The following is a 25,490-nucleotide window of genomic DNA, read 5'->3' as shown; positions in this document are numbered from 1 at the left end:
TTATCCTCCATAGTTTGTAATAAGTCCCCCCCTCCCCCCCCCCCAACAACACTGCTATACCCATCAAACTTTTACTTGCCTACTCCCCCCCCCCCCCCCGCCCTCTAGCCCCCTTCCCCCCCTTCCCCCCTAGTTATAAGAAAAAACATATCAATAAAACAGACCAACAATGAAAATCTCCCCCCCTAAGGAGATACCCAAACTTTTCGATCTATATCTGAAATGGATGACTTCCTTACAACTGAAAACTTAAAGCGAATTGATCACTAAACTCCTCCCTTTAGGAGATAAGCTTTGGATATATGGCCCCCAAATGTCCAGAAACTGCCTCCGCCGCTTAGGGGAACAGCCCACCCCTCTTCTTTCAAATAACATGAATTCATGCAGTCTGTTCCGCCAGTGCCAGAAATCCGGGGGGGGGGGGGGGGACTTCTCCATCCATTGACTCATTATAAGCCGCTTACCAATCAGACAGGCCTTGCGAATCGGGCTGCACCACCCTATAACAAAAAAAGTTCATGCTTATCTAGCAAGATCCCCATCGGGGAACACATGACTCTTGATCCCAAAAGAGTGCACAGATACCGAACAATGGAGTCCCAAAAATGCCTCTCCTTATAGCACCCCCACAAATAATGAAAAAACGACCCCGGAGCTCTCCCACACTTCCCACAGAGAGGCGTGGATACTCCTCCCATCCTGAACACTTGAGCCTTTGTTAGGTAGACCCTATGTAGAATACGATACTGGCATTCTCTAAGTCCTGCAATACCTGTCAAACCTGAAATCCTAGATGTCAAAGCATTGAAATCCAGAGCCAAATGTGGCCTTGCCAAATCTTCCGCCCAGCGCTGTTGAATTTGCCCTCGGACCTTGGGCACCATATATCTTCCCAACGCCCTATGCAGCCCAGAGATTGAAAGACGTTCCCCCTGCACCGAATGAAAAAACTACCGCAGGAAATGACAGTGCCGAGAACCTAAAGCCCCCCTGTCCAATGAATCAACATAATGCTTCAGATGGGCGTAAGCGAAGATACCTCCCATATCATACCCGAGCCCCAATGCCCCCAGCTTCAACGTTACCCCCTGCCAATCCAACACATGTTCTAACCTAGTTATACCTTGTCGCGCCCATTTCTGAAAAACCACATTCTCCAAACCCGGTCGGAACAACAGGTTGCCCTGAATAGGAAGAATATCCGAGATCCATCTACTCAAGCCAAACAGCTTCATCATATCTTTCCAAAGACTTCGCAGAGGGGTCAATAATATACTATTACATAACTCCACCGGAATCATCTTGCTGGGAGCCTGTAATAAAAAATGGAAATTACACAGCGTATAATACTGGTTTTCCAATCGTCTCCTTATGTAATCATCTCGCACCAAAAACCAGTCCCCAATGTAACGCATGAGACAAGCCCAATTATAACGCCGCAAATCCGGCAGTCCCAAGCCTCCCTCACCCCAGGACCCCTGCAATAGGTTCAACGGCAGCTTTGCCTTCCTCCCCCCCCCCCCCCCCCCCCCCCAGAAAAAACGTCTAATCACCCTTCCTAACTGATTGAGATCTCTTGCGCTTAGATAAATGGGCAACGTGCAGCAGATATAGCCATCTGGGGAACTCCACCATTCTAAACAGCTGGATCCGCCCAGAAAGCGACAAAAGGCAAAGACATCCAAGCTCGCAACCTCTCCGATGTGGCCTTCAACAAACCAGAGACATTCAGATGGTACAACTCTGAAACCCTCATCGACAAGCGCAGACCCAGATATTTAAAGGATCCCTGCGCCCAACGAAGAGGGAACTCCCCATCCCACTCCCGCCGTATCTCCTCTGCTGAAGGCAACACCAATGACTTGGAATAATTAAGACAAAACCCAGCGAAGTCTCCAAATTATTGAAAAAGTTCTAAAAGGGCAGGTAAAGAAGTGCTCAGCTCAGTAAGATGCACCAGCAGGTCATCCGCAAAAGCAGAGAGAAGGAATTACGCTCTCCCAATTGGTACTCCCTGTATCTCTGGATACTGTATGATTTCACAAATGAGAGGATCCAATGATAGAACAAACAAAAGAGGAGACAAGGGACAGCCCTGTCTGGTCCCTCTATAAATCTTAAAAGACTCTGAGCGCTCCCCATTCACCCACACATAACGCCCGCGGATCCGAATACAGGACCTTAACAGCATCCAGAAAAAAACCCTCAAAGCCGTAATGTCTCAAAACAGCAAACATGTAGGACCAGTTCACCCGGTCGAACGCCTTCTCCGCATCAAAGCTAACTAAGAGCGATGGCAGACGTTCCCTGACTACAACCTCCAAGGATGTCAAGATAGATCGGACATTCTTCACTGCTGTCCTTCCTTTCACAAAACCCACCTGGGACTCATCAACCAAGCACGGGAGGACCACCGCCAATCTATTGGCCAAAACTTTAGCATATAACTTTGAGTCAACTTTAATAAGAGAAATGGGCCTATAAGATTCCGGTTCTACCACATTTTTCCCCTCCTTAGGTAGCACAACTATTTGAGCCTCTTGAAAAGTACCCGGGAGCGTGTGCTTAGCCACCATCGAGTTGAACAAGGACAACAACGGCATCTTGACCTTATCAAAAAACTGTTTGTAAAACTCTACCCTATAACCATCTGGTCCAGGGGCCTTGTAAGTAGCACACTGCTGCAAAGCCAACATTAACTCCCCCTCCGTAAATGACCCATTCAGGCAATCTCGTTGACTGCCAGAAAGCCGAGGTAAATTCAGGTTCTCCAAATACATATCACTGTCCATCACAGCATCCTGATCCGCTGCATACAGCGCTTTATAAAACTGTCCAAAAACATCGGCAATATCCCCATCTGCACACGTCAGCCTCCCGTCTTTTGCCTTCAACTGCGACACGCGGTTAACACCCCCCTTTTTATGAAGCATCCTAGCCAACAATCGCCCCGCCTTGTTACCATATTGAAATAGACGATATATTTATAATAAAATTGGGTCTTAACCGCCCTTTGATGTAGCAGTTTATTCAACTCTTTCTGCGCTCCCAACAATGCCCCCCTGCATTCAGAAGTAGGTGTAAGTTCTGTACTAAAATGCCACATTTAGATGCCATCAGTTACATCTGCTGTAGACAGAGCGAAACATGGCCACATCGAGTAACTTAATTTTAAAAAAGAAGAGAGTAACTGTTAAATTTCTAATCTCCATGAGTTGCAGCAAATAAAGCTTGGACTTTTTATATCATCTTTGATAGTGATCTTTTTGTTTTTCACTTGTTATTATCTATACCTACGTTTTGGTTCACTAGTGTCGATTTACACATATACTATATTGGAATCTGAGCGCAGAGATGGCATTATAGAATTAGTACTCAGTGTGTGACATTGTCACACCCACATTATAACGCCCAGTTATAGAATTGCCTTTAAGTGTTATGTTCTAAAATTACACTTTAATCATAAAACTGACTGATATCATGGGAATATATTTACAAACAGGCCTCTAAATACTAAAGTATGTTAACTCTTTAACAAATATGGAAATTACCACATGCTATCAGTGCAGTGCCACATCAGCAGGAAGTTAACTATTAATATGCACTAATTGCTATATTGAACAGCTAACACAAACTGCCATTTTGAGGAGGAGGGGAATGGGTGGAGACTATGCTTTTTGGCTAACTTTGAGGCTTTGACTATGTGTTAATTGCTAGCATGGAAGGATAACATGTTGCAGTTAGCTACACTTTCAGAAATGTAGATAAGTGCGTTTTGGGTTATCTACCGTGCAATTGATGGATGGTAGCAAACTTTGTTATTATTATTATTAGCATTTGTATAGCGCTACCAGACACACGCAGCGCTGAACACCTGATACAAAGAAGACAGTCCCTGCTCAAAAGAGCTTACAATCTAAATAATACAGACAGACAAGACAGTTACGGGTGAGGGAAGTAATGGGAGCTAAAAAGCAGCAGTGAAAAGGTGGGTTTTCAGCATAGATTTGAAAACAGGTAGAGAATGGAGCTAGACGTATTGTGTTCTGCAATATTTTCCTAACAACCATCCCAAATATACAGGGAGTGCCCCCAGCAATCACCACAGAGGTTTTGCACCTAATGTTCCCTAAATTTTGTAATTAACATACGCCGAATGCAGAAAGCGTATTTATGTTTTCAATATCTTTCTGGCCATTTTTTCCCCAAAGAGAATGGTGCAGTATGCAGAGATGTGTAGTAAGAAAAGGTGCAAGAGTAGAAAAAGATGTGTATTCCCAAATATGTAAAATTTGACATTTTCAGTACAATTAAATGCTTACAAGTGTTCAAAATGTAAATTGTATTTTTTTCCCTCTTTTTAGTATTCTGTGAAGCTGGAAAAAGGAGATTATACAATTCGTCTCCAAGTTCGTCATGAGCAAATGAGTGACCTAGAGCGCCTGAAAGATCTTCCCTTTATTGTTTCTCACAGGATATCTAATGCTTTGAGCTTAGATATTTACGAAAGTCACAATGCTGCACTCTTAGGAAAGAAGAAAGCAAGCAGTTTAACGCTGCCACCAAGGCACAGTCAACCCTACTTTATTGCATCTTTGTCAGATGACAAGTGAGTGACAGAAGCTGTCATTACTGTAAAAGTTTTATAAATGAAATAAGTATTTATGTATTTTAAGTTTCTCATTCTTAAAATAGAAGCAGAGAAGATGACAGCAGATGAATCCTGTCTGTTTATCCCTACCATCTCTTCCTTTCACATAATGATCCTATGTGCTTGTTCCATACTTTGTTGAATTCAGCTGGTCTTCATCACCTCCACCGGGAGACCATTCCATGCATCTTCTACCCTTTTATAAAGTAGTATTTCCTTCATCCTATATCCCCTCATTCCCGAACTTCAATTAAGTTGAAGAGACTTGTCTAACGTGCATTTATGCCATTTCTCCCCTCTGCTGCCTTTCTTCAAAGTGTACATATTGAGATATTTAAGTCTGTCCCTATATACTTTATTATAAATACCACTGACCATTTTAGTAGCTGCCCTTTAGACTGGCTCCGTTCTGTTTATATCTTTTTGCAGCTGTGGTTTCCAGAACTGTACACAGTACCCTAATTGGGATCTCACAAGAGACTTATACACAGGCACTTTCACCATCTTTTCCCTGCTGCCCATTCCCCTCCCTATGCACCCAGGCATCCTAATGGCTGCTGTTGCCTCTTCTACCCGTTTGGCCACCTTAAGTTCATCAGATATGATCATCCCAACTCCGTCTCTTGTATCAAAAGCTGGTTTACATAAGTGACTTATAGATAAACTAAGTGCCCTCAGTATGGGCCCTAAAGTGACTTGACTGTGTTATAAACTGGTAGAGTGGAAGGTGACAAAGAATAGCAGCAAATGCAGTACACACTGATGAAGGGAATGTTAATAGTGACGTGCCACAGGAATCAGTCCGTCGTCCTGCTGTTTTTAACATATTTTTTTTTTAATATTGCGGAAAATAGCATTGTTTAATAAGAAGATTTGCTTCCATTTTATAATAAACATGAAATAACACATTTTTCATACACAGAATAATCAAAATGTGATTTGATTATTTCCATCCTCCTTCTCCCCCTTATGAAGATAAAAGCATATGCTCAGTTTTACAGCTTATAGCATGTGGTCAGGGAATAAAAATACAGTGATTTAATTTTAAAATCTCCTCTGAGGGTAATTAAAGCCTTTTCTGTTATTAAACAGCACTTTACCTATGGAAATGGTCCTTTTGAAAATTGCTACACCTGTTTACCTCAGTTTGATAAAGTATTCCAGAGGGAAGGATAAGGTGGGGTTTGCAAACATGCACATACTGTCAGGCTTGCCCAGTGGAGGTGTGAGCTCTTGTGCCCGATGGAGGAGGATTCCTCACCGAGCTGTCGGCCAACCCCGAGTTCCCCCTGTGTCCCCCTCCGTTCCCCAGGGGCTGAGCACCCAGGTGCAGGAAGCAAACAACAGAGAGAACTGAGTCCAGAACAAAGTCCATGGGGCACGGCCAAACAATGGCCAGAAGCAGGACCAGGAGCCAACAGAGGTCAGTACCGGGCAGCAAGCAGTAGCAGATCCAGGAACAGGCAAAGGTCAATACCAGGCAGCAAGCAGTAGCAGATCCAGGAACAGGCAAAGGTCAATACCAGGCAGCAAACAGTAGCAGATCCAGAAGCACTGCAACTACCCAGGAAACAGAGTAGAAGCAGAAGCATGGAAGGACTGGTAGTCGGGCTTTAAATAGAACAGGAATTAGGCCCAAACATGTGCAGCTGTCAACAAGATGGCTGCCCCCACCAGAGATGCCCTTACGCCCAAATATGGCCTTCCTTCCTGAAACTGCCCAACTCCAAGATGACTGCCACAACTTAAGACGCCCACCTCTAAGATGGCCACCCTATCCTGGAGATACCCAAATCCAAGATGGGTGCCCCATCCTCAGATGCCCATATCCTGAACGGTCAGGGAACATGACAGTATCCTCCTCTAATGCCTCCCCCTTCGCCCTGAGCCTGGTTTTAGAGGGGTATCGATCATGGAAGTCCTGTAGCAATTTGGGAGCATGAATCATTTTCGCTGGGTCCCATGAGTTATCCTCAGGCCCATAGTGTTTCCATGCCAATAGATAGTACAGTTGTCCCCGTTTAAACTTTGAATCCAGTATGTCATGTACTTCGAACTCAGGTTCTGAGGAGACCTCCGGGACTGGATCCACCTTGGGTTTGGGGTGCCACTTGGAAGATATCAATGGTTTGAGTAAAGAGACATGGAACGCATTATGTATCTTGAAGTGTGAAGGCAATCGCAATCTGTAGGTAACGGTCCCTATCGGCTCTGTAATGGCAAATGGTCCAATGAATCAGGGAGCGAATTTATAAGAAGGCAGTCTGAGTTTGAGATATTTGGTATTGAGCCATACCCGTTGTCCCGGCAGGAGTGGTGGTGCTGAGCGTCTCTTCCAATCTGCAAATCGTCGATATGTCTCTGTGTCTTGTTGGAGGTGCGACTGTACCTCATCCCAAACTCTCTGGAGGTCCGTCAAAGTCCTGTGGAGTTGAGGTGGAGCAGTGGTTGGAACATCTCCAGGCACCTGGGGCATGGAGAGAGGCAATCGTGGGTGCCATCCATAGGCCACGAAGAATGGAGAGGCGTGAGAGGCCGAGTGAAGGCTGTTGTTATAGGTAAATTCTGCCCATGGTAACAACAAGGCCCAGTCATCCTGCCGACTATTAACATGCATCCGCAGATACAGTTTCAAAGTCTGGTTAACCCGCTCCACCATACCATTGGTTGCAGGATGGTATGCTGATGAGAAGTGGTTCGTGATTCCAAAGCTTGAGCATAAGGCCCTCCAAAATCTGGACGTGAATTGAGGACCGCGATCACTGATAATACGTATTGGCAACCCGTGGAGGCGGAAGATATGGAGGATAAACTGCTGGGCTAGAACCACCGCTGACGGAAATCCTTTTAGAGGGACAAAGTGTGCCATACGGGAGAACAGGTCAATCACTACCCAAATGACCCTGGGAGGGGGTAGTTCTGTGATAAGGTCCATAGAGACTTCTTGCCATGGTGCTTGTGGCACAGGTAGAGGTTGTAGCAATCCCCAGGGTTTTCCAGGAGAATCCTTGTGTCGAGCAGACGTAGGACAAGTGGTGACAAATTGCAGGACGTCTTGGGCCATATGAGGCCAGTGGTAAAACAGGGCAATGAGGTATAATGTCTTGTGGTAGCCTTGGTGCCCCGCAATCCTGGAAGCACGTCCCCATCTAAGTATCTTCCTCCTGAACCGTGGGGACACAAGAATCCTGGCCGGACTCGGGGTAGGTAGTGCCTAAGCAGCGATGCAGGCCGGGTCAAACATGGGACTCCGCTCCTCAATCTCCTCCGGCGGATCAAAGGCTCTGGACAGGGCGTCCGCCTGTACATTTTTAACTGCAGGGCGAAAACTGAGATGAAAATTGAAGCGGGCGAAAAACAAGGACCACCTGGCCTGACGGGGATTAAGTCTCTTTGCTTCCTGCAAATACAATAAGTTTTTGTGGTCCATGATAACGGAAATTGGATGTAGTGCCCCTTCCAAGAGATACATCCATTCCTCGAAGGCCAGTTTAAGGGCCAGCAGCTCTCGATCTCCAACCGTATAATTTTGTTCTGCTGCTGTAAACATTTTAGAAAAAAAGAAACAATGTTGCCTGTTCCCTGTATCAGAAGTCTAGAATAAGATAGCTCCAGCCCCAAAGGCCGAGGCGTCCACCTCCAGAATAAATGGCCGCTGGGTATCTGGACTGTGGAGGACCGGAGCAGATAAGAAAGCCTTTTTTAAGCTTTCGAAGGCTTCAGTGGCTTGTGGGGACCAATTCCGCACATTGGCTCCCTTCTTCGTCAAGGCGGTAAGAGGGGCTGCCAGTACCGAATATTGGTGAATAAATTGCCTGTAGTAATTGGCACAGCCCAGGAACCTTTGCACCGCCCGTAGTCCCTGTGGACATGGCCAATCTTGAATAGCCCGGACCTTTCCGGGGTCCATCCGCAACCCAGTGACAGAGATAATGTACCCCAAGAAAAGGATGATTTGTTGATGGAACTCACACTTCTCAAGTTTGGCAAATAGGCGATTTTCTCGTAACCTTTGTAGTACCTCCTGCACATGCTGTACATGTTCTTGGGGTGACTTGGAATAAACAAGGATATCGTCCAGATAGACAATTACGGAGAAGTATAACAAATCGTGAAAGATGGAGTTGACGAAATCCTGGGAGACAGCTGGGGCGTTACACAAACCAAAAGGCATGACCAAATATTCAAAGTGCCCCTCATGGGTATTAAAGGCCGTCTTCCATTCATCCCCTAGCCTGATACGCACTAAGTTATAAGCACCTCTTAGATCCAACTTTGAAAAAATGGTGGCCCCTTGGAGATGGTCAAAGAGCTCCGGGATAAGGTGTAAAGGATATCTGTTCTTAATCGTGATGGCATTTATTCCTCGATAGTCAATACATGGATGTAAAGAGCCGTTCTTTTTGGACACAAAAAAAAATCCCGCGCCAGTAGGCGAGGAGGAGGGGCGGATAAATCCTTTCTTCAAATTCTCCTGAACGTACCGGCGCATGGCATCTGATTCCCCATGGGACAGTGTATTGAAGAGTTATGCTAGCCCTTGCTCTCAGTGAAATACAGGCCAATGGCTCATAATAAGAGCTAGGCTTCTTAAAATCAAAATCATCTCTGATATAAAAGAGAGCTAGCCTGTAAAAATCAGAGATCACCTTTGACACAGTTACATTTCACTGTGGCAAGCGCTGAAATGAGGTAATTGAGATCTGGCAAGGGTGGGGGCAATCTACTCTATAAACAGTCCTGAGACTGGCACCTTCAAGACGTCATAAGCAAGAGTTGCTATGGTTACGTAGAGATAGTACTGGGCCAGCTGCACCCCGGGTGAGAACATCCAAAGGGGGGGGCTAGGGAAAGTTTGGGGAAAATGCAAAGTCATCTAATAAGATGCGCTCTGAGCATATCTTGTTTATACTTAGAGCTTGATAGTATGTGAAGTCATTCTGATCAACTGATAAGGGCTAGGAGCCCTGTTGAGACAGCTGGGGTCCATTGAAATGAATAGGGCCAAAATTGTATATAAGCAGCAGTTTGAGGAGTATTAGAGGAGGAGAGGAGAAGAAGACCAGAGAAGGAAGACTCCAGAAGGCTAGAGAGAGAGGACGTGCCATGATATGCTGCCCCATTATGTGAATGCTTGACTCACCTGTATTACCATTGGTAAGATTGTAATAAACTATCTTATTATATCTACTACATACTGGGTTCCTTTCTAATTACAAGGGTCTATACTGCCTTGACGGTGTAAGCCTGTCATGAGCAGATTCAGGGTTGGGGTAATTAAGGCTCTAGAGGGGATTTGCAGTTCTCTCTAGGATAGTACAGAGAGCCCATGGCTTCCGCTGCGCAAATGGGTGAGGCAGATCCTAATTATATACAGTATACAATCATCCCCGGAGAGGGGTCCGTTCGGGCATGAGGTTAATCGCACAATCAAAAGGACGATGAAGAGGCAGCACGTCCGCTTCCTGGGTGTCAAAAATGTCCCAGAACATCTGATACTCAGTGGGAAGCTGGGATTTGCAAGCCTTCATACCTCCTGTTGCTACCCCCACACTACCTCCAGACGAGATCCTGAGTTCAAGGCACGTCTCCTGACACCGAGGGCTCAAACTAGCCGTATCGCCGGTCTCCCAGTTTATCTGAGGCATGTGCTGGCATAGCCAGGGCATGCCCAGGATTACTGGGTGAATAGCCTGAGGAAGGACGTACAGCTGGATCGTCTCAACATGGCTCACACCCAACCTCATCTGTAAAGGTTTGGTGACTTGCGTGATAGCATGAGGCAAGGCTACCCCCTGTACCGAAGTTACCTAACTTCATCAGGAGTTCGGCGGTGATGAAATTACCTCCAGCTCCTGAATCAATCAGAGCCGAGGTGGATACTGTGAAATCCCTATATTGCAGAGTTAATAGAATAATAACCAGTCTTTCGGGTAATGGGAATCCTTGTTCAGGCTTTGAGGATACATGACCCAGGGCCACCCGCCTCAGTGGTCCTGGGTCCGGTTGTTTCCCGACTTGCAAAGGCAGGAAGCCACCATATGACCAGTCCCTCTGCAGTAGAATCAAAGCCGATTCCTTCGGCGAAACACTCGCTCCTTCTCGGAGAGTCGTGATCGGCCCATCACCATAAGTTCCTCTGAACTCTCCGCCGCTGGCTCTGAAGCCCTTTGAGAAACATGACGGGACTGTGAGCCCGAGGCAGAACTTGGTCCCGGACGCTGATTTGCCCGTTCCCGGGCTCTCTCTTGGAACCGGACATCCACTCGGGTACATAGGGAGATTACAGCATCCAAGGATGTAGGTACCTCTCATCCAGCTAGCTCGTCCTTAATGCGACCATTTAATCCCTGCCAGAATATGGCAATCAAGGCCTCTTGGTTCCAGCCAAGTTCTGCAGCTAGGGTCCGGAAGCGAATAGCGTATTTCCCCACCAAGTCTGTACCTTGTTGCACCCGCAACAAGGCTCCGGCGGTGGATGAAGGTCTTCCGGGAACGTCAAACATCATGCGGCATTGGCGTAGGAATTCATTGAAATTGGTCAACATGGGGTCCTTCTGTTCCCAGAGGGGAGTAGCCCACGCCAGGGCTGAACCAGACATGAGGGTCATCATATATGTGATCTTAACTTGGTCAGATGGAAAGGCCCTGGGCTGCATTTCGACTATGATTCTGCACTGGTTAATAAAACCTCAGCAGGCTGAGGCTGTACCATCAAAACGTGGCAGGTCGGGCATCCGGAGTCCCAAGGGAGATCCCACTGACTCCGTCGGGCTAGGAGCAACCTGGCGGCCCGTCTGCATCTGGGAGCAGACATTTTGCAATGCCGTGGATAATTGATTCAGCTGTCCTTGCTGCTGTTGTACAATTCGGGTCAACTCAGCAATGTCAGGCTTGTCTCACGAGCTCATGGCTTCGACTTTCTATCAGGCTTGCCCAGTGGAGGTGTGAGGTCTTTTGCCCGATGGAGGAGGATTCCTCACCGAGCTGTCGGCCAACCCCGAGTTCCCCCTGTGTCCCCCTCTGTTCCCCAGGGGTTGAGCCCCCAGGTGCGGGAAGCAAACAGCAGAGAGAACTGAGTCCAGAACAAAGTCCACGCGGCACGGCCAAGCAACGGCCAGAAGCAGGATCAGGAGCCAACAGAGGTCAGTAGCAGATCCAGGAACAGGCAAAGGTCAATACCAGGCAGCAAACAGTAGCAGATCCAGGGACAGGCAAAGGTCAATACCAGGCAGCAAACAGTAGCAGATCCAGGGACAGGCAAAGGTCAATACAAGGCAGCAAACAGTAGCAGATCCAGAAGCACTGCAACTACCCAGGAAACAGAGTAGAAGCCGAAACGTGGAAGGACTGGTAGTCGGGCTTTAAATAGAACAGGAATTAGGCCCAAACATGTGCAGCTGTCAACAAGTTGGCTGCCCCCACCGGAGATGCCCTTACGCCCAAATATGGCCTTCCTTCCTGAAATTGCCCAGCTCCAAGATGACTGCCACAACTTAAGACGCCCACCTCTAAGATGGTCGCCCTATACTGGAGATACCCAAATCCAAGATGGGTGCCCCATCCTCAGATGCCCATATCCTGAACGGTCAGGGAACATGACACACACTTTTGAATTTTTAAATGTATTTAATATTTTTGTGAGGTAAACTTTGCATATAAAATCAGCAAATGTACATATCTGTGGACAGTTTTCAAGGTGAAGTAATATGTGACCTCGCTTTGAAAATTAGTATTATGTATTGTGGTAATCATATGGTTTTTTTTAATTGTTTTTATTATTATATCCTTGAAGCAGCCCGTGCGAGGGTGAAATGTGGACTACATTGGGTGATTTGTTCAATAAAGATATTTATTTTGATATCAGAAGAGCTACAGCATGTTTATAAACGATATAACTACTGTTCTCTGAGGACAAGCAAGCCATTGTATTCTCACAGCTGGGTGATGTTCATCCGACAGAGCCTGTTGCAGACGCTGCCTAGTGAGATTAATTTGGACCTTTCTAGCTGCATCCTACCATGCATGCACTGGTCCCTTCCAGCCGCACAGGTTCCTCAGTCTTCGATTTTCTACGGACAAGGGAGGTCTCATCTTCATGTTCACAGTACGTACATCTCTCTCTCTTATGCAGTGCTTTCTCGTGTGGGTATTTTTTCTCCTTGAATAATTTTTCAGTATTTTTTCTCCTTGAGTAATTTTTCAGTTTTCTTTATTGTATTTTATTTTCCTTTAATTTTAGTAGTTATTTTGGCTCTTCAAGTTTCCTTCTTTTTCACGAGTTGGTAGGCCCATTTAGGCTGGTGCACCAACTTCAGTTTGAACGATGCACCTTGAGTTTAATTTGGCCACGATTCTTTTCTCAATGGCCCAGAAGACCTCTAGTGGCTTCAAAAGGTGCCTTGGGCCTGACCTGTTCTCTCTGTTCAAAAATGCAGTTGAGGACATAGAGAGCATGGAAGGTCCAGCAGGAGAGACTTTTTGGCTCCTCGAAGGTTGGTACATTGTCATCAGTACCAGAAGCATTGACCCCAGTGGTAGCAAAGACTTCCAACATCCACTGGGAGTGCACTGGCATCAAGAAGGTCTCCATCTCTCTCAACATAGGGCACTTAGACTGGCCCTGGGACCAGTCAGCATTGGAACTGACATTAGGGCACGTACGGGTTTGATGTCATCCTCATCAGCACCAAAGAACCGTGATGCTGAGCATCAGCTGAAGCCCAAGAAGCGTAAGTATCAGTCCTCATCAAATCATGGTGCTGGGAGCACCAAAACATCTGCGTCACTGGTGCACAAGAAGTACCAGCACCGGGAGGAGCTGTGGGTTAGTATACAGATAACACTTTTGGGGTGTTATTGGGAAGATGATACTTAGTATAGATTACAGAAGAACGGGACTCTGCCACATTCAGTGGTGTGCTGGAGCCGGCTCGGTCCGGCTCGCAAGAGCCGCTTGTTAAATTTTGACAGCTCTTGCGAGCTGGTTGTTCTTGCGGGCGAGCTGGCTCCATTACAGGAGGTAAGCATGGCAGGAGGGCGCCATCACAGGCCATGCTTACCTCTCCTCCTGCTCCCAAACATGTCCAGCGATTGTCCTTCGCCCCCCACCGTCCCCTCCCGCTCCCATCCATCTTTTTTATTACCTCTCCGTTGACGCGCACCTTATTTAAAGCCCTGCTGCCCGTCTCCAGCCTTCCCTGTTTGCTTCGATGAGTTCGTTCGTGCCCTTAGTCCCGCCTTCTGACGTCAGAGAGCAGCAGAATCAGATACTGGGCCAGCATGATCATAGAAACAAAGTCACCAGACAACAAAGGTAGAAAAAAATAATTTTATTTTCATTATAGTGTTTGGAATATGTCCACTTTGAGACTCAGGTGCTGAACGTTAAAAGTTTATATTTATTTACTTATTTATGGCATTTTATCCCATATTAAACATGAATTAGATTGGAGCCTGGGATCATTTAATTTTTTTTCCTGGAGAGAGTAATGCATTGCCCTTGCCCTCCCCCCCCCCCCCCCCCCCCCCCCCGGCTATAGCCAGCTCTGCAATTTGGGGGGGGGCACGGAGATGGATGGGGGGGTGCAGTGGTGGACGGGGGGCGCCAAGGTGGACCGGGGAGAGAGCCTGTTGTTAAAAATTTACCACACAAACAAACAAAGTAAACACTGGGCCTTCGGGATTGAGAAAAATGTAGTCCTTTATTTATGATGAAAACCCGACACGGGCCGTGTTTCGGCGTACAAACGCCTGCATCAGGGGTTAGGAACTCTTATAGGTCAGCTAATTAACTAGTTGACAAGGATGTAGAATAAACAATCAGGATATATTTCCCGCTGTTTGAACAGCTCGTTTGTAGAACCGCCAAAATTTACCAGCACACCACTGGCCACATTCCAGTATTAGACAAGGTAGTGTTAAAAGCAAATGTGTTCCCTCTTATCTTTAGATTCAAGCTCACAACGTCCAAATAATAAACAGAACGAACTCCACACCAAGGGTATTATAAATATAGAATGCTTATTTATTTCCAATAGCAGCAAAACAATATGAAAATTGCAGGAATGAAGACAATGAAGGTCTTATAGAAACAGCTAAGAAGAGTAAATGCACATTACCCTAGACAGACTTTATAATTTAGTCCATTACTCTAAACATCTATACATGGCAACTATACAAAGTGATGCAGACGTCCAGCAGATGGCAGAGTCTTCCTCAGATGGTCAGTCGGACGCAACGCAAGGCTGCACTTAGACGGAATGTCAGCACAGCTGCCTTTGCCTCAAATAAGAGCCCTTTTTATACGGAAATCACAAGCTACAACTGCGCTAATGTCATTCATTCTGGCCTTATCAGTGACACACACATAACTTTGTTTATCCCAGATGTGGTGCTTTAAGGGGCATAGTACAAGAAGTAATGGTGTTAGATCCACTGTAAAACAGTGATCATGACATGATCAAATTTGAGCTGATGTCTGGAGTGAAGTCACTAAGGAAATCTACTGTAGCAGCTTTTAATTTTCGAAAGAGTGACTATGACAAAATGAGGAAAATGGATAAAAAGAAACTGAAAATATCAGTCGTAAAGGTTAAGACTTTAAATCAGGTGAGGACATTGTTTAAAAATACCATCATAGAAGCCCAAACCAGATGTATTCCACGTATTAATAAAAGGTGGGGGAAAAAAGAGCAAACGGCAGCCAGCATGGTTAAAAAGTGAGGTGAAAGAGACTATCAGAGCCAAAAGAACATCCTTTAAAAAATGTAAAAAGGATCCGAATGAAGAAAATAAAAAGCAGCATAAGCACTGTCAAGCCAGATGCTAAGCAGTGATAAAGAAGTCTAAAAGAGAATATGAAGAAAAACTTGCCTTGAAGACGAAAACTCATAGGACACTTTTTTTTCAGGTAGATCAGAAACAGGAAGCCTGTGGGACTGTTAAATCAGGAAGGAGCACTCAGGGAGGACAAGGCCATAGCAGAAAGATTGAATGCTTTGCTTCGATCTTTATGGAAGATTATGTAAGAGATCTACCTATACCGGAAATGGTTTTCAGGGGTGACGATGCAGAGGAACTAAAAGAAATCACGGTGAACTTGGAAGATGTACTAAGCCAAGTTGACAAATTAAAGAGTGAGAAATCACCCGATCTGGATGGTATACACCCCAGGATATTGAAAGAACTCAAACATGAAATTGCTGATCTGCTGCTAGTGATCTATAACCGGTCATTAAAATCATCCGTAGTACCTGAAGACTGGAGGATGGGCAATGTGACACCGATTTTTAAAAAGGGTTCCAGAGATGATCTTGGAAATTAAAGACCAGTAAGTCTGAGTTCAGTGCCAGGAAAAATAGTGGAAACTATTGTTATTTTATTTATTTATCATTTTACTTAATTACATTCACATTTATCACATAAATGTAAGGAAATACAGAAATTAATATAAAAAGGAAAACATTTTCTCTTAACAATATATATTTACATAATTGTCCACAATTGGAAGATCCAAGATCAGGAAAACAATCTTAAAGAAAATAAGAAAAACTCAAAATGGTTAATCTTACACTTCACATTTTCTGAGGGAGAAAGGTTAATCGGTTATTGCAGCCGGTACAGTGGTAACTGAAGGAAGTTGCTGCAGAGGATTCTTCATCTGTTTCCACAAACTCTTATAATTTCTTAGGTTCAAACAAATAAGTAATAAGGAAATAAAACACTTACAAGGGAATCACGCTAGGAAGGTCCCACCTAGGGCAATGATTCCTGGCTTAAAAGCCAAGACCTCACACCTCCCAGTCTGCGATTCCCTTGATGTGTCAGGAAATATATGCATCTTTGAACCCAAAAAACTATCAACCATGTATCGGAAATACAATTTCAAAACATTGTTTCTATCTAAATCAAAGACGAAAGTCACTAATAATAACTCTATCTATAACTTCTGAATTTTCCAAAATGTCAGTTAAACTTGCATCTCTTTTCTCTGATAAAAAAGATTTTAAAGGAAATATAATTTTAGTCACCAAAAGGTGGCTATCAGAAGGTATTAGCAAAGTATCAGAGAAATATTTCTTCAAGAATTCAGTAGCTGATATATAGGATATTATAGGTAAATTTATCATTCTCATGTTATTTTCCTTTAATTGGTTCTCCAGAAATTCCAATTTTTACAAGAAAGATAACTATTCTTCATTACCAAATTATCTGATTTTCATAGAGAAGCCATTTCTGTAATCAAAGTCTCTATTTTTATATCTTGGACTTCCACTTTGTTAGATAAGTATTAATATAAATTCTTTAACTTACATAGTGAAAAATTTTAAACATCTGAAGAAGAGAGTTATTCACATTCTGCTGCAGTTCCTATAGTACGTCCATTATGACATTATTGGCTTCACCAAGTCCAGTTTCTCCACAGAAACCGCTCCAGATATCTTCGGGGGGAAGAGCTCACTCTCCAATCCCCCAGTTGGTTTATTATCCGAGTCGATGCTGCGCCAGGACCTCCTCGGGTCACATGAAAATCCTAACCCACTTCGGGCGTTTCCATTATTGACCTCCATAGCGAAGCATTACTATTTCCGGGTCTTGGAAGGGTCGTGCCAACAGGGGGACTCAAAGTCACTCCCTCCACTGAGATTCGGCAATAAAGCCTTCCTGTTCCCCGAAGCAAGAACCGATATCCCCAATGTTATGACCCCGAATCTCTCCAAAATAGACTGAGAAGTGGTGGGAGCCCCAGCCGTGTTCGGGGAGGACAGCAACATGGCTTTGCCTTTTCTCTTCCCCATTCTCTGGGGAGTGCGCCCTCTTCTTCAGGCATTCTGGTGTAAAACGGGAACTCAACTACCGTACGTCCTCCCTCAACACCATCTTGGATCCTCCAGGTTAGGACACTCTTTGTCTGGTTTCTCCTCAGAGGCCTGTCTGATATGGGTAACCCTACAGCATAGCCCTCTGAGTCATTGAAACACGGAAGCCCCTCCACCACTTACAAGGTGGTATCCCTTTGGAGGGGAGTGGAAACTATTGTAAAGGATAAAATTACAGAACACATAGACAAACATGGTTTAATGGGACAGAGTCAGCATGGATTCAGCCAAGTGAGGCTTTGCCTCACCAATTTGCTTCATTTATTTGAAGGCGTGAATAAACGTGGATAAAGGTGAGCCAGTTGATTACTATATCTAGATTTTCAGAAAGCTTTTGACAAAGTACCTCATGAGAGACTCCTGCGAAAATTAGGGTATCATGGAATAAGAGGCAATGTCATTGTGGATTAAGAATTGGTTATTGGACAGAAAAGAGAGGAAGGTAGGGTTAAATGGTCATTTTTCTCAATGGAGGAGGGCGAATAATGGAGTGCCACAGGGAGATCTGTACTGGGACTGGTGATATTTAGCATATTTATAAATGATCTGGAAATTGGAACAATTAATGAGGTGATTAACCCCCTATTTACAAAGCTGTGCTTGCAGCTGCCGGTTCGCTAATGCCAACACAACCCATTCACTTTCAATGGGCTGTATCGGCATTACCGCGTGGCTTTGTAAACAAGAGGTTAAATTTGCAGGTGAAATAACTATTCAAAATTTGTCAAACGCATGTGAATTGTGAAAAATTGGAGGAAGACCTTAGGAAACTGGAAGACTGGACATCCAATTGGCAGATGAAATTTAATGTAGACAAATGCAAAGTGATGCACATTGAGCAGAATAATCCAAATCATAGTTATCTGATGCTAGGGTCCACTTTTGAAGTCAGCACGAGAGAAAAAGACCTAGGTGTCATGGTAGACAATACGCTGAAATCTGCCCAGTGTGCAGTGACGGCCAAGAAAGCAAACAGGATGCTAGGAATTATTAGATAGGTATGCAAAATAAGACCAAAAAATATTATAATGCCTCTGTATTGCTCCATGGTCATGTTATGTTAACAAGGATTTATTTCTCACCAACTCTCTAAATTTAGATTCAAGGCAAGTTACAACTAGTATAACTAGTGTGGAGGAGTAGCCTAGTGGTTAGTGCAGTGGACTTTGATCCTGGGGAACTGAGTTCAATCACTGCAGCTCCTTGTGATTCTGGGCAAGTCACTTCTCCATTGCCCCTGGTACAAAATAAGTACCTGAATATATGTAAACCGCTTTTAATGTAGTTGCAAAAACCTCAGAAAGGCGGTGTATCAAGTCCCATTTCCCTTTCCGCTATAAAATAAGAAGCTGATTACAGAACATCAGGTATTACATAAATACAGAAAAAGATAAATAATTCATTACATACAATAAAAATTAAGCCATCCCCCCAGTACTAGTAAACAAATTTGTTTTCAAAACTTTGCAAAACATAAAATAATTCCTCATTGAATGTAATTCACATGGAAGATTGTTCCAATAACAAACAGCTAGAAAGAAGAATGATTGAGCAAAAGTGGCCTTAAAATGTATATTCTTAATTAAAGGAAATGCTAATAATAACTACATCTTCTGGAGACCATCTGAGATTGCAACACTTTCACCAATGGGGACCCATTTTCAGGACACAAACCATCTAAAAACTTAAACACTATGAGCAAAGGCTAAAGAGGTTAGGGTTCTTCAGCTTGGAAAAGAGACGGTGGAAGGGAGATATGATTCGGGTCTACAAAATCCTGAGTAGTGTGGAGCTGGGTGGAGGTGAATCAATTTTTTACTCATTCAAAAAGTACAAATACCAGGGGACACTCAATGAAATTGCATAGAAATACTTTAAAAACAAATAGGAGGAAATGTTTTTTCACTCAAAGAATAGTTAAGCTCTGGAACTCGTTGCCAAAGGATGTGGTAATGGTGGTTAGCGTATCTGGGTTTAAAAAAGGCTTGGATAAGTTCCTGGAGGAAAAGTCCATAGTCTGTTATTGAGATGGACATGGGGGAAGCCACTGCTTGCCCTGAGTATGGTAGCATGGAATATTGCTACTAATTGGGTTTCCTTCAGGCACTTGTGACCTGGATTGGCCACAACTGGAAGCAGCATACTGGGCTAGATGGGCCATTGGTCTAACCCAGTATGGCTATTCTTGTGTTCTGAAGATTGTATCACTGGCACCAATGAAGGGATCACCTTGAAAAGGAGCTGGGGGGTTCATAAACAATGTGCAGATTTACCAACCACAGCACTTCTCTGGCTGCAAGGGAAATTCCAAGAGTCCTTGGCTGGTCTTGCCATGATGTTGGTGCTGATAACAAAATTCTGGTTCATTGGCACACTTGGCAACATTGTTTTGTTGTTATGCAAGGCTGAAGCTCATTAAGCAGCAAACTTTAGCAGTGAAAGATGAAATAAGTCTGAGTCTGTATTTCAAAGTCAGCTTGTTAATGCTGGATAGCCATGTGTTATAATCCCATATATAGGAACATACAGTGCTGTATATACTGGTTTGCAGTGCTTATTTTGCTACTACAGAGTGCTCCCCCTCTTTCGAAGAGGTGCCACAAGTCAATCAGGTCTCCATTACCAGTTCATCACCAGCACATTCTGAGACTTCCTCTCTCCCAACTCTTCTGCCTTTGCCAATGCCTTCCTTCAATAAACAGTTCCAAGCCATGTTCGGGGAGGACCTGGCGCAGGTACTGCAGCAGCAAACCACTCAGGTAAAGAGGTCACTTGTGCTTTCTGCGGATGAGCTCCAGATTCTTCCTGAGGTTCCATCTTTGCCTGTGCAGAGATTCTCGATGCCGGCACCTCATAGGGTGTCAACATTGACACATACAGTACCACTCTTGACATTGGGGAAGGCAGCTTTCCCAGAGTCAGAGAGTAGGGCTGTATCTTGCCAATCTTCAGGGCATGGACAAGATTCTACTGAGCCGAGGTAGGCACAAACTCACTCAGCCCAGTCTGAATATGGTGAGGAGTCTGAATGGGACCGTTCATGGGACTCAGAAGAGGACCCTCATTACTTCTCGGAGGAGTCTTATGGAGATCACCTGATCCCTCCCCACCTCAAGAGAGATGTATATCTCCACCAGAGAATCTCTATTTCACTGGTTTTATCAGGGAGATGGCTTCTGCCATCCCATTTAAGCTAGAGGAGGAGGAAGAGCCAAGGGTGGAAATGGTAACTGTTCTGGACTACAAGTCTCCTTCTAAGGGGAAGGAGTCATGGTACCATTGCACCCTATTTCTAAGGAAGCATTGATAAACTAGGAATCTCCCCTCTCGGTGCAGGTCACTCCTAAGAAGGTGGGTATGCAATATCGTATCCAGAAGGCTCTCAGATTCAAGAGTGCTCAATTGCCTCACCACTATCAGGTGGTTGAATCTGCCCTCAAACGAACTAGGAGCTCCAGGGCTCATGCCTCAGCACCCCCAGGTAGAGAATCCAGGACACTAGACTTGTTTATGAGGAAAGTTTTTCAGGGCTTGTTGCTCATTGCCCGCATTCAGTCCTGCCAGCTGTTCTTGAGTCTTTACTTAGTCTTTGCTACGCAATACATTCATCCCACAGGAGCAAGCCACAGAGCTTCACCAGTTGGCCATTAAGCAGCTGGAGTGCAGAAAGTATCTGGCCAGGGGCGCATACAATTCTTTTGACATAGCTTCCATACTCTCCGCCATTGTTGTGGGGATGCAGAGATTGTCAGTCATGGCTACGTGTCTCTGACCTGGAACTAGCGGTTCAAGAGAGGTTGGTATATGTTCCATGCTGAGGTGACAATCTGTTTGGAGGTAACATAGAAGAGGTCATTGACCTCATTAAGAAACATACTGATACCATCCAAACCCTGTGTTGGAACCCTCCAGCTGCAACCTCTTCCTCATGGAGATTTTCAAATGGGCCTAGGCAGCCTTACTACCCTTAAATGTGTAGGTTTCCGCTGCCTTTCTGCTGTACTCAGAACTCTCAGGCCCAGTGTTCTCGGCTTTGCTAGTCCTGCCCATTGGCTCCCCAGCCGAATCAAAGAATAAGCTTTTGACTGGCTCCAGGAGAGCATAGCCACTCTCAAAGTAACCATTCTGGATGGCTTACTGGTAGGGGGGGAAGCTATATTTTTACAATCACAGGTGTCCCTTGGTTCTTCAAATAGTCTGTCTTGGTTATGCCCTGCATTGGTGCAAAAGACCACCAAATTGTCCATCAAGAGCATCATTCATCAGTTCTCGACAACAGGTACTTGTAGATGAAATCTATGCCTTTCTGCAGGCCAGTGCAGTCGAACTCATGCCACCATTTGAAAAAGAGAAGGGCTTTTATTCCAGGTACTTCTTTGTGCCCAGAAAGACAGGGGGATTTCATCCCATCCTAGACCTAAGGAACTTGAACAAATTCCTGGTCAAAGAAAAGTTCAGGAAAATTTCCCTGAGCACCCTTTCCCCCCTTGCTATGCTCTCTGATTCAGCATAAAGAAACACCACTGTCAGTACCAAGTACTGCCATTTGGACTCGCATCACCTTCCAGGGTATTCACCAAGTGTTCTAGTGGTAGTTGCGGCATATTTGGGCAGACTGGGAGTATATGTGTTTTACTATCTGGACAATTGGCTGGTCAAGAGCACATCACAGGAGGGGACATCAGAGTCAATACATCCAACTATTTGAGTGTTGGAGCTACTAGGATTCTTCATGAACTACCCTAACTTCCACCATCTCCTGGTCCAGTGATTGGAGTACATAGGAGCCCTACTTGATATATTGTAGACTCAGACTTTTCTTCCACAGGCAAGACCAGAGACCTAATCAACACTCTCCTCACAAGTCCAAAGCAGCAAGCAGGTCACATCTAGGCAAATGTTGAGATTGATGGGCCACATAGTCTCAACCGTGCACATCACTCCCATGGTATGTCTCTACTTGAGAGAGGTCCAGTGGACCCTAGCTTTTCAGTGGTCACAGGTGGCTGGGAATCTAGCAGATGTCATCCAGATTCCTCCAGAGTTGATTAATGCCCTTCTCTGGTGGATGATTTGGATGAATTTGATTGTGAGACTACCATTCCAAATTCCACCTCCTCAGAAGGTGCTTACAACGGATGCATCCAACCTGGGATGGAGAGCTCATGTGGATGGGCTTCATACCCAGGGAACTTGGTCTGCTCAGGAAATAGATCTCCATATCAGCCTCCTTGAGCTAAGGGCCATATGGAATGTTGTAAAGGCTTTCAGAGATCAGCTTCAGAATAAAATCATTATCATTCAAACAGACAACCAGGTTGCAATGTTTTATGTAAACAAGCAGGGGGGTACGGGATCCTACCCCTTGTGTCAGGAAGCAGAGAGAATGTGGCAGTGGGCCCTCCTTCATGGAATGGTCCTCTGAGCCACATACCTACCAGGAAAGGATAACTGCGTGGAGGACAGATTGAGCAGAGTTTTGCAGCTGCACGAGTGGTCTCTCAACATGGGCATAGCCCACAAGATCTTCCGAGAGTGGGCACTTCCTTGGTGGATATTTTTGCCACTCATAATAACAGGTGTTCCCCAGTTCTGTTTCAGGCTTAGATCACATGGCAGACTAGCATCGGCCACCTTTCTATTGCATTGGTGTGATTGGTGTGAGGGACCTCTATATGCGTATCCTCCAATACCTCTTATAGAGAAGACTTTACTGAAACTTAAGCAGGACCAGGGGACTATGATCCTAATCGCTCCTTACTGGCTGAGGCCAGTCTGATTTCCTCTTCATCTGTGGTTGTTCTCCAAAGACCCATGGCAGATTAGAATATTTTCCAGCCCTCATCATGCAGAATGAGGGATGTTGTCTACATCCCAACCTCCAATCCTTGGCCCTCACAGCTGGGAAGTTGAGAGCAAAAAATTTGAATCTTTTGATTTGCCGGAGGGCGCCTCCCACATCTTGCTGGCTTCCTGAAAAGACTCCACTAAGAGGTGTTACTCATTTAAGTGATGACACAAAGTTATTCAAAGTCGTTAACTCGTGACAGGATTGTGAAAAATTACAGAAGGACCTTACGAGACTGGAAGACTGGGCGGCTAAATGGCAGATGACGTTTAATGTGAGCAAGTGCAAGGTGATGCATGTGGGGAAAAAGAACCCGAATTATAGCTACATCATGCAAGGTTCCACGTTAGGAGTTACGGACCAATAAAGGGATCTGGGTGTCATTGTCGATAATACACTGAAACCTTCTGCTCAGTGTGCTGCTGCGGCTCGGAAAGCGAATAGAATGTTGGGTATTATTAAGAAAGGTATGGAAAACAGGTGTGAGGATGTTATAATGCCGTTGTATCGCTCCATGGTGCAACCGCACCTTGAGTATTGTGTTCAATTCTGGTCTCCGCATCTCAAGAAAGATATAGTAGAATTGGAAAAGGTGCAGCGAAGGATGACTAAAATGATAGCGGGGATGGGACGACTTCCCTATGAAGAAAGACTAAGGAGGCTAGGGCTTTTCAGCTTGGAGAAGAGATGGCTGAGGGGAGACATGATAGAGGTATATAAAATAATGAGTGGAGTGGAACAGGTGGATGTGAAGCGTCTGTTCACGCTTTCCAGAAATACTAGGACTAGGGGGCATGCGATGAAACTACAGAGTAGTAAATTTAAAACAAATCTGAGAAAATGTTTCTTCACCCAACGCATAATTAAACTCTGGAATTCGTTGCCGGAGAACATGGTGAAGACGGTTAGCTTAACAGAGTTTAAAAAGGGGTTAGACGGTTTCCTAAAGGACAAGTCCATAAACCACTACTAAATGGACTTGGGAAAAATCCACAATTCCAGGAATAACATGTATAGAATGTTTGTACGTTTGGGAAGCTCGCCAGGTGCCCTTGGCCTGGATTGGCCGCTGCCATGGACAGGATGCTGGGCTCGATTACCCTTGGTCTTTTCCCAGTGTGGCATTACTTATGTACTTATAAGTGGAGGAGGTTTGCTGTCTGGTGTGAGGGCAAGGCCTTAGATCCCTTTACCTGTCCTACATAAAAGCTGCTTGAATACCTCCTACACCTCTCTGAATCTGGTTTCAAAACCAACTCTGTAAAGTTTCATCTAAGTGCAATTAGTGCTTATCGTCACTGTGTAGGGGGTAAGCCCATCTCTGTACAGCCTTTAGTTGTTCTCTTCTTGAGAGGTTTGTTACTTACAAAGTGTCAAACCTCCAACTGTGTCATGGGATCTCAACATTGTCCTCATCCATCTGATGAAAGTTCCTTTAGAGCCACTTGATCCCTGTAATCAGAAAGTAATGTTGGGGTTCCATCTTAATCGGTCAATCGTCCTACTAGCTTTTTTCCACAAACCACATATCCATCCTGGCGAGAGTGTACTGCATACCTTAGATGGCAAGAAAACCTTAGCCTGGAGTGGACTAAAGCCCATAGACAGTCCACCCAGATTTTTGTTTCTTTTGACCCAAACCGGACGGTGGTAGCCATTCGGCAAACGCATACTTTCTAATTGGCTAGCAGATTGTATCTCCTTTATTTATGCCCAGGCTGCGCTGACTAGAGAGTCATGTCAAGGCTCATAGTGTCAGAGCAATGGCTATATCATTAGCCCACTTGAGGTCAGCCTCCATAGAGGAGATTTGAAAAGCTGTAATGTGATCATACATGTCCACACATTCAAATCTCATTACTGCCTTGAACAGGATACCCAATGTGTTGGCCAGTTCAGGCAGGCAATCCTGAAGAATTTGTTTGGTGTATGGAATTCTACTCTACCTCCCCCCCCCCCCCCCCCCCCCCCAGGCCCAGTTTTCTTTAAGTCTAGGCTGCACCTTCACAACTAGAATGTAAATAGTTTCAGATTAATTGACTTACAAGTCCCTATTGTGCTAGCATTGTTGTTTTTGGTGAGCCTGGTAGCTAGGGAATCCCTGCTGTGG

The 25,490-nt window shown here is 44.9% G+C and overlaps 1 protein-coding gene across 1 annotated transcript in view; it reads left to right on the top strand.

Moving 5' to 3' along the window:
• Window positions 1-25,490, top strand: part of TPP2 (tripeptidyl peptidase 2) — a 321,173-nt gene that overhangs the window by 207,544 nt on the left and 88,139 nt on the right. The window contains 1 exon segment of the mRNA XM_030201336.1: window positions 4,365-4,609. Within this exon segment, the coding sequence (XP_030057196.1) occupies window positions 4,365-4,609 (245 nt within the window).

This window comes from Microcaecilia unicolor, chromosome 4 (genome assembly GCF_901765095.1).
Source record: "Microcaecilia unicolor chromosome 4, aMicUni1.1, whole genome shotgun sequence".
Classification (NCBI taxonomy): domain Eukaryota; kingdom Metazoa; phylum Chordata; class Amphibia; order Gymnophiona; family Siphonopidae; genus Microcaecilia; species Microcaecilia unicolor.
Note: the sequence above shows the minus strand (reverse complement) of the source record. Positions and strands in the feature narration are given on the sequence as shown.